The sequence below is a fragment of the Sarcophilus harrisii genome, chromosome 5 (genome assembly GCF_902635505.1).
Source record: "Sarcophilus harrisii chromosome 5, mSarHar1.11, whole genome shotgun sequence".
Classification (NCBI taxonomy): domain Eukaryota; kingdom Metazoa; phylum Chordata; class Mammalia; order Dasyuromorphia; family Dasyuridae; genus Sarcophilus; species Sarcophilus harrisii.
This window is the reverse complement of record NC_045430.1, coordinates 286,803,606-286,812,831: the sequence shown is the minus strand read 5'-3', so window position 1 is coordinate 286,812,831 and position 9,226 is coordinate 286,803,606. Positions and strand designations below refer to the sequence as shown.

The following is a 9,226-nucleotide window of genomic DNA, read 5'->3' as shown; positions in this document are numbered from 1 at the left end:
CCTCCCCCTCGCCTCTGCGCTCCTCTGCCAGCCCTCCCCCTCCTCCCTGCTAGTTAACAAGGCCCCGCTCACTAGATCTCTTTCTATTAAAAAAAAATCGAGGGGAGCGAGAGAAAGGGAGAGAGGGGGAGAGAGAGGGGGAGAGAGGGGGGGGAGAGAGAAAGAGAGAGGAAAGGAGCGAGCGAGCGAGGGAGCGAGAGAGAGGAGGCCAGAGCGCAGGAGAGAGCGCCGGAGAGAGGCCGAGCGGGGCCGAGGCCCAGGGAGGGCGAGCGGAGGGAGAGCACCCCGCGCCCCGCGGCCGCCGCCGCCCCCCGACCCCACCTCTGCAAGGATCCCCACGCGAAGGTGGCTGGAGAGGCGAGAGCAACGAGCGCCGCCGCTGCCGCCGCCGCCCGGGGGGGCCGGGCCCAGGCCGAGGCGGCCGCCGCCGGGGAGGAGAGCGCTCCCTCCGGCCGCCAAAGTTTTCATGATGACCATGACCACGATGGCTGATGGCTTGGACGCCCAGGACTCGTCCAAGTCGGCCTTCATGGAGTTCGGGCAGCAGCAGCAACAGCAGCAGCAGCAGCAGCAGCCTCAGCCGCCACAGGCGCCCCCGCAGGCGCCCCCGCCGCCGCAGCCGCAGCCCCCGCCGCCGCCGCCACCGCCGCCGCCTGTGCCCGGGCAGCCGCACTCGGCGGCACAGCAGCCGCCCAACTCGCCGGCCATGGCGGGCGCCCACTACCCGCTGCACTGCCTGCATTCGGCGGCCGCGGCGGCGGCGGCGGCGGCGGCGGCCGCGGGCTCCCACCACCACCATCACCACCACCACCACCATCAGCACCACGGAGCGCCCTACTCGTCGGGGGCGGGCGGCGGCGGCGGCGGCGGCGGGGGCGGCGGGGGCGCCTACAGCCACCGCTCGCTGGCCGCCGCCTACCCCTACATGAGCCACTCGCAGCACAGCCCCTACCTCCAGGCCTATCACAACAGCGGCTCGGCCGGCCCGACGCGGCCCGACGACCCAGGTGAGCCCGGCGTCCCGGACGCCTCCCCGAGCTCTTCGCGTCCGCCCGCCTGCCTTCCTGCCCGCTTGCCCCTCGCCTACCTGCTTGCCTGCCTGCCCGCCCTGCGGTCTGCGGCCTCTCTGCCCGCGGGCCTTCCCGAGCCCCAGATCTCTCCGGTTCTCCCGGGATGCCGCCTCTGGCCTCTCCCCGTTCGGGCGGCTCCTCTAGGGTCTCACCGGCGCTTCTCCGGGCCCTGGCACAGTCGTGTTTGTGAGCAAACCCGTGCCTCTGCGGGGGCTGCGGGCTCCGAGGCTCGGTGCGAGCACGCACCCTCACAGTCACTTCCCCCCCCCCCCCCCGGACACGCTCTCGGTCCGGCCCGGGGCCCCTTTCGGCTCCTGCCGGTCCTCTCGCCGTCTCGCCCTTCGTGCTTGTCTTCCTCCGTGCTCCCGATGCCACCGCCGCTAGCTAGGGCGAGGGCTTCCCGCGGGGCGCCAGAGCCGGCCTGGCTGCTGCGCGGGGCCGCGGGCGGCCAGGATCGTTTGGTTCGCCGGCGGAGCCCGGCCGCCAGCCGACCCGGAAGACAACGAAAAGGGAAGACCCGGGCTGGGAAGGGCACTCGGGCCCGATTCTTGTGCCAGGAGGCACCGGGGAAAGTTCCCACGGGCTCGGTGGCGATCTCGCCGGCCCCCAGGTGGGGCACACTCGGCCGTCTTTGTTAGCCCCTGAGGGTGGGGAGGTGGGCGAGCAGCCTCGGCCGTGGCGTTTCCGAGGCGGCTGGAAGGCGGGCTCGGCGGGCAAGTCGGCCGGTGCTGCCCACCCTCGGCTCCTCAGCGCAGCCGGGCAGCACCTCGGGCTCGGGGTAGACCCTTTAGCCCGCCGGGGGGAGGGTGTGGTCTGTGTGTTTGGAGGCAAGGCTTCTTCCGCCGGCCTGAGCCCAGACTCGGAGAGACCGAGCAGAATCCCTGGGGCAGCTTCCAAACACCGAGCACCCGACTGGGGGGTGAGGAGGGAGCGGGCAGTGCTGGCCCCCAACCGTGCTCGCATCTTCTCAAGCGGCGATCTGAGCAGCCTCGGGCGCGCCCCCTCCCCCCGACCCTTGCGGCGGCCTGGATGCGGCCACCTCCCCAGCCCGGCCCTGGTCTGGCCGGAGGGGCTCGGCAGTGGGCAAGCGCCCGGGCTCCCCGGGGCTGCAAGGATGCAGCCGACCAAAGCACTAGAGCTCTCGCAGCCCGGCTGTGGCTCTGGGAGACCTCGGGAGGGAGAGCGAGGTCTCTGGGGACGGCCCGCACTGGCTCCCGAGGCTCACTCCCATAGGTCGCTCCCTCCGGTTCCCTTTGCTTACAGATCAACAGAAAACCACGGTCATTGAAAACGGGGAGATTCGGTTCAACGGCAAAGGCAAGAAAATTCGGAAGCCTCGGACCATTTACTCGAGTCTCCAGCTGCAGGCTCTGAACCACCGTTTCCAGCAGACCCAGTACCTGGCGCTGCCCGAGCGAGCGGAGCTCGCGGCTTCCCTGGGCCTGACTCAAACTCAGGTAATTCGGCCCCGGGAAGCCCTCTCGGTCGCCCGCGGGCGGCCTCCTGGGAGAAGACCGGCTGGGGAGGGGTGTGGCTGGGGCCGCCGCATACCGCCCGGCGGCTGGGGTGCAGGGGAAGATTTAGGGGGTGTGGACAACCGAAGAGCACTGGAGGGAGAGCCTGGCCCGGCCTGCTGTGTGCCCTCTTCCCCCACCTCACTCCCAGCGGCCAGGTCTGCACCGCCGCCTCCCACCCCCAGCCAGCGCCGAGAGATGTGACAAAGCTCGCGTGGCGGGTGGCAGCGGAGAGCGGGCGATGGCGCCCAAGGCAGAGCAGAGGGAAGCCGGGAGGCGGCCTGAGAAGGCGCCGCTTTGCCTCCCGAAGTGAGCCATCCCCGAACGGAGCTGGACAAAACCAAAGCCTCAGCCAGCCGGCTGCCTGGCAGATGGGGGGGGGGGCGGGGAGGGGGGAGGATCGGGCAAAGCTAACGAGGCTCCGCTCCGAGCCCTCGCGCCCAGCTGTGGCCGCGATTCCTCTTTTCAAGAGAGAGAGAGAGAGGCCGGCGAGCACCCTCGCGGCAGCTCCTGGACCCCAGCTGCCCCGCGGGGAGGCTCCCGGGCGTCGGCCCTCGCACTGGGCAGACTTCTCAATTTGGATCCCGAGGATGCCGGAGGAAAGGGGGGACTGCCTCGGCGGGAGAGCCAGGCACGGGTACCCGGGAGCTCTTGGGTTGAGGAGACTCCGAGAACTGCCTAGAAAGAAGGCGGCCCAGCCGGCTAGTAAGAAGCAGGCAGCGGTGCCATGGGAATGGGCGGGTGTCGGGCAGGGGGCTCGGAGGGCCGCACCAATGCGAGGCCTCCGGGAGGCTTTGCAGAAGCCGGGGTGGAACCGCCTTGGGCCGGCTGCGGCCTAGGGCGGGTGGCACAGCTGCCAGCCTGCCTCCCTACTTGGGGCCATTGTCTGGGCTTTGCCCACCAGGGAAAAGGCCCACTTGTTGAGAGATGGCCAGTCCAGAGGCTGAATGTGTGTACATTTCGTACCCATGTTCGGGCATATTGGGAGTGTCCGTATTGTGTGCAGCAGGCGCCTAGTGTGTAGACGTGGGCTGGCTTTAAATCCACACAGCCTGCCCTTGTTTGGTGGCCAGCGTGTGCATGTGTGTGTCTGTATATTTGTGGGTATCTACAGATGCTTTGTGAGCCTTGTGTCCCTAGGCACACACATCCATGTATTTCTCTCTCTCTCTCACACACACACACACACACACACACACACACACACACACTATATACGTGTAATATAAAGGCCTAGCTTTTAGGCCCTCCAAGGCAGGGGATCAGAGAGGCCCTTCACTCCCTTCCCCAGGGGGCTAGACTTGAGCTCCCTGCTCAGCCAGTCCTGTCACTCTTGGATGGGCGATCAGAGGCTGTCCCAGCCGGTGAGTGAAGCCCCTCAGGCGCTGGCCCGCCGTGAGCCCGCCTATCTGTCCCCAGTGACCCGTCCTCAGAATCCCAGGGAAGGCCCGTGCTGTCAGGCCTCGGGGTGCTTGGGCACTGCACAGACAATGCACGTGGGGGCAGGGAGATCAGAGCAGCGGAGGGAGATCAGCTGAACGAGCGGCCCCCAAAGGCCGGGACCCTCAGACCACAGTGCTCGCTGGCTGGCTCTGCCCTCTCCCAGACTGTCTGGGCTTGGCTGGGTCCCGAGGGGCCCCTGGGTTTGGGCCGCGGCTCGGGCCGAGCCTGTGCTCTGGGGATGGAGGACTGGCCCAGCCTTGGCTCTTCACCTCCTGGCTGACTCCTGCCTTTTGCTTCCAGGTGAAGATCTGGTTTCAGAACAAACGCTCCAAGTTCAAGAAGTTGCTAAAACAGGGGAGCAATCCGCACGAGAGCGAGCCCCTGGCGGGCTCTGCCGCCCTGTCTCCTCGCTCGCCGGCCCTGCCTCCCGTATGGGACGTTTCCGCTTCGGCCAAGGGAGTCAATATGCCCCCCAGCAGCTACATGCCGGGTTACTCTCCCTGGTACTCTTCTCCCCACCAAGACACAATGCAGAGACCTCAGATGATGTGACCCCGAGGCGCCGCCTTGAGCTGGCAAAGGAGCCACCCTCGCCGGGGCTGGGGAGCTCCCGGCCCTCGGTCCCCTAACCGGCAAGCAGGCCAGGCGGGGACCGGGAGGCTTGTCGGGCTTTCCTGCTTGGCTTTTCTTCCTCCCTCCCCTTCTCCTCCCCTCGCCCCCGTGGAGTAGCCTCACTGAAGAGGCTGGAGCCTTGGGGAGACCGCAGGTCTCCACACAGTTCCCAGGGACTCCCACGCGGTCATCCTGGCTGCCTCTTGGGGCACTCCGCTGGGCTCTGCCGGCCGAAACTGGTTCCGGACTTTCTAGCCTCTTGGAGAGAGCCCTTGGCCCCGGCGCGGGGCCGTCACTGGGTTCGGGAGTTTAGAAGCCCGCCCCCAGTCAAAAAACGAGAAAAAAAAAAAAAAAAAAAAAAAAAAAAAAAGCTGCTTGCACTCCTCCTGCGAGTGGATTTTGTGAATCCCGGACAGGCGACAGCAACCTCCCTCTCCCTGCCCTCCTCCCCTTCCTGCCTGGAGAGAGATGCTCTGAGCCTGTCAGTCCCATTGGAGCGGCCCCACACGGGGGAGATGCATGTGCTCCAAGGGGCCTGAGCAGGACCCTGACAGACAGAGCCTGCCGTCCGTCCCAGACCTTGGCTCCCTAGGCCCGTCCCCGCTCCCTTCCCAAACTGAACTCCAGAGCAAAGGCGGAGGGCAGCGCCCCGACACCCCCTGCCGACCCGTGACTTGGCCAAGCTCAGTCCGTGAGACGGCCGCCGGCGCCCCCATTCCCGGAGCGGCTCGCTGGGGCGCTCGGAACGAGAAACTTTCTGTATATATTGTTGAATTTTAGCTGTACAGAGACTTTGTATGTTTTTGTCTTCTTTCATATATGGAGTAAAAGCCACAAAAATGCCGAGGAGTAGCCTTTTTTTTCCCTCGTCTCTCTCTTTCCTTTTTCTCTCTCGCTCCCTCTCGCTCTCCTCTTCCCCCATCCCGCCCCCACACTCTATTTTCTTCCCCCTTTAAAAAAAGACCTCCCTATTATCTCCATGAAGAGAAACTAGTTCTCTGTATAACAAATAAAACAAAACAAAAACAAAAAAGCAAAAGAGGCGGCCGAAAGGGGATGTGGTGGGGGAGCCCTGCTTCCTCGGAACGGCCTGGGGACCCACCCTGCCCTTCCCCCCTTTTCCTCGCTCCCTTTCATTCTTCGGTCCCCCATCCGTTTCTACCTTTGAAAATCAGGAGCCAGACTTAAATCAGGCACGCGACTGTATCTAACAGAAAAGGAGAGGAGGAGAGGTGCTCGCCTCCCCCTCCTCCGTCCCTGCCTTTTCCCCTTCCCTCCCTCTCCCAAGCGCCCACTCTCCGACTCCCCCCCCCCCAGAAACAGCTTCTTGTGTCTTTAAAATCAAACGAGGTGGAAGCCGAGAATGGGCTCGGGCAGGTCTACACTCTCCCGGGCCGAGAGCCCTTGACCATTAAGCAGGTGCCCTAAGACGGAGGGGGGGGGTCACACGCCGTCCGGCCGGGCTGAGTTGGGGCTCTTCGGGGGTCCGGAGCAGAGAGGGTGGGCAGCCCTCGAGGCAAGGGCACTGCAAAGGCCTTGGTCGGCAGAGCCGGCCGCCAGCCCCATACTGCGAGAATGAATGGCTCCGGCAGCCCTGGGCGGCCTGCAAACCCTGAGCCTTGAATGCCGGGCGCCATTGATCAGGAGTCAATGGGCCGTTCGCTCTCTCCCAGGCTCCCCCCAGGCTAATGACAACCGCCGCCGCCGCCGCCGCCGCCGCGCAAAAGGACAGTCCCTATAATTAGGCACAAAGCAAAGACTACTTACCCAGAGACCCGCTCCCTTTTTGTTGCGGAACTTCCCCGCGCAGTCAGGCTTCAGAATGGTTTAAAACCGATCAGTCTCGTCATTTTCTACCGTTCGCATTGTTCCATTAGGAAAACTGTTTTCTTTTCTTTTCCCCCCTTCCCACTGTGAAACTTTGGGCTCTGCGCTCCCCAGGATCACGGCGGAACAAAGCCTCCAGCTGCAGTGCCATCCAATTTGAGGCAGACATTGGGGACAATTTAAGGGTTTTATCCACAAGAAGGTTTTTTTCCATTCTCTTAAATGCAGCCATAATTAGAGTAATTTTTCATGTAGCCCGCTGATTACAGCGTTTTTACCGTCAAAGATAATTACCTGTAATTTCCCCCCACTTTTAATACTAAAAAGCCATCTTTATTTAGATTCAGGAACAGGAAAGGCGAAACAAAAGAGGGAAATTATTCTGTTATTCATACACAAATTGCAGAGACGTAGGACCTAAAATTGAAAATTAACCAAAATTATAATGCTGAAAAGAATGGAAGAGGCTGCAGAAGTACAGCTGCTAGTGGGCTTTTACTGAATTATTCAAATTACGTTCAAGAGAAAGCTAGCTACCATACATGAAACCAACAGGAGCCCCGTGCCAAACCACTGGGAGCGCCTGGCATCCCGGACCCCGGCGAGCTCCTGGGAGCTCCAAGGACCTGGTCCTCTGAAACCTTCCCTGCCTCTTTTCTCCCGCCCTTCCTCCTGCCTCTTCCCTCCGTCTCTCCTTCTCTCTCTGCCTTCCTCCTCCCTTCTGTTTCCTTCTTTCTCTGAGTCCTTGCTTCCTCCTCCTTTTCTTCTCCCCCTCCCTCCTTCCTTTCTTCCTTCACCAAGGGCTTATATCACAAGGGTTGCTGCTCTTTTGGGGTGGAATGACTGGAGATGGGTGGCGGGTGGGAGGGATCTGTCCTCTGGGGGTCTGTAGTTCCAACCCAAGAATGGAAAGGAACCGGCCCCGGACTCCTTGAACCTCATGAGTTATCAGGGGACTCGGAAGAACGACTAACTCCCTGGGAAGCCCTTGACTGTGAGGTCCAGGATGGCTAGGAAGATGTAAGCCTGGCTAACCCTGGTACCCAGAGGCAGCGGCCCTCCTGGGCTTGGTTGAAAGAGGACCTTCGGGCTCCAACAGCAGTTCGCTTTAAAAAGCTTGTGGGAAGGAGAGAAGGGCCTCCCTGGCCTGTTACCCCAAGCCCCCAACCGGCTCACTGTCTCTTGACACAGCTGGGTCGAAAAGGCCAAGGAGAGGGCCACTACACATTGGCTTCCCGGGGCAAGATCCCTTGGCTTCCCAGGAGCTCCCCAATCTCCCATCCCTTTCCCTTCGAGAGCTGCGGGTTGGAGCCAAGGAAAGCAACCCAGAGGCCGGGGAAATAGCGTCATCTATGGACAGCTGGGAGCAGCTCTTCCAACCTCTACACAGCTTGGGGGAAGGGGAAGGGAGAGACACTTTGGCTGTGGCCTGGGGCAGTGCACTAACAGGAAAGTCCACCTCTTGTGACCTATCCCTGTGGCAGGCCTCAAGCAGTGCCCTGGAGAGAGGGGGTGGCAGAAGGTGGGGAGCAGGCTTTCGCCAAAGAAATGGATGCTCTTTAGGAACAGCCCCTGCACTCGGAGCCAGCTCGGGAGACGAAAGTCAAACTGTACGGATGGGAGGGGCTCGGTCGGAGGGCTCCAGCCTTTGGGGAGAGAATAAAGGAGATCCAGGAGTCCAGCAGACGCGGCCCTCGGGAGCAGCTCCGGCGGCTGCCCAGTCACAACTGAGTAGGCCGGGGCGGCAGTCTTAACCTGGCCAGGCAGAGAAACCCCATATCTGCCTCCGGAGTTCACTCTTGCTCTGGGGCCAAGGTGCCCAATCAGCAGCCGTTCCCGTTCCACTACCACATGCCCCAGAGGCCCCCAGATTATCAGCCAGCCATTCATCACACATCCAGTCACGGCCAGAAAGAAAAAAAGGGTTTGGGTGGTTGGGTGAGTGGGAAGGCTGAGAGGCTGAGAGGGAGGGTGGTTGGGTGAGTGGGAAGGCTGAGAGGCTGAGAAGGGAGAATGAGACAGAGACAGGGACAGAGATGGAGAGGAGAGACAGAGACAGATGAGAGAGAGAGAGAGAGAGAGAGAGAGAGAGAGAGAGAGAGAGAGAGAGAGAGAGAGATGCACCTTGTGCAGAGGGTCTGGCCTTCCTTGCCTCCGATCCCTGCCTCAGTCCCCATCCCGTTCCCTACCCCACCCCCACTACTTCACCTCTGGTTTTCAGGGCCGCGGTAAGGGGCGGAGGCCTGGGATCGGAAGCTCTTAAAGGTCTTGGAGGCTGCCAAGGCGGAGCCCTCCGGCCTCGGAGGCTAGCTGGAAGGACGCGAGAAGAGCGCACTTACCCCGGGGCCAGAGCCGGCGGCGCTTAGGCGGCGCGGCTCGGGGTCGCTAGCGCGGAGCTGGCCGAGGAGCCGAGCGCTCGGGGCTGCGGCTCCTCCGGGCGCAGCTCTCGCTCTCTCCATCCTTGGTTGAGTGAGCACAGCCAGGTGTGAACTTGTTCGCACAGCCCAGCACCTCTTATATCGCCAGCGAAATTAGCGGTTATTACTGTCACTGTTTAGTGATGGTTAGCTTGATAAAAACACACACACACTGCTGTAATCAGGACCTGGTGCATCTTTGCAAATTACAGATAATTGGAAACGTCCAGATTATGATAATAGCATCCTAATCCAGCCCGCGAGGTAATGATTCCGGAGTGTTACATGGGAAACTGTCCAGTAGGGCCGATTCAGCCATTGTTGAGACCCTCGTTGGCTCCAC

General features: G+C 62.4%; 1 protein-coding gene across 1 annotated transcript; it reads left to right on the top strand.

The window, feature by feature from the left end:
* The first annotated feature begins 233 nt into the window (after window positions 1-233).
* DLX6 (distal-less homeobox 6) lies at window positions 234-5,479 on the top strand. The gene is made up of 3 exons (XM_031940761.1): window positions 234-1,007; window positions 2,334-2,527; window positions 4,328-5,479. The coding sequence occupies exons 1-3, from the start codon at window positions 467-469 to the stop codon at window positions 4,577-4,579; spliced, it is 987 nt and encodes a 328-aa protein (XP_031796621.1). The 5' UTR covers window positions 234-466; the 3' UTR covers window positions 4,580-5,479.
* The last annotated feature ends 3,747 nt before the right edge of the window (window positions 5,480-9,226 follow it).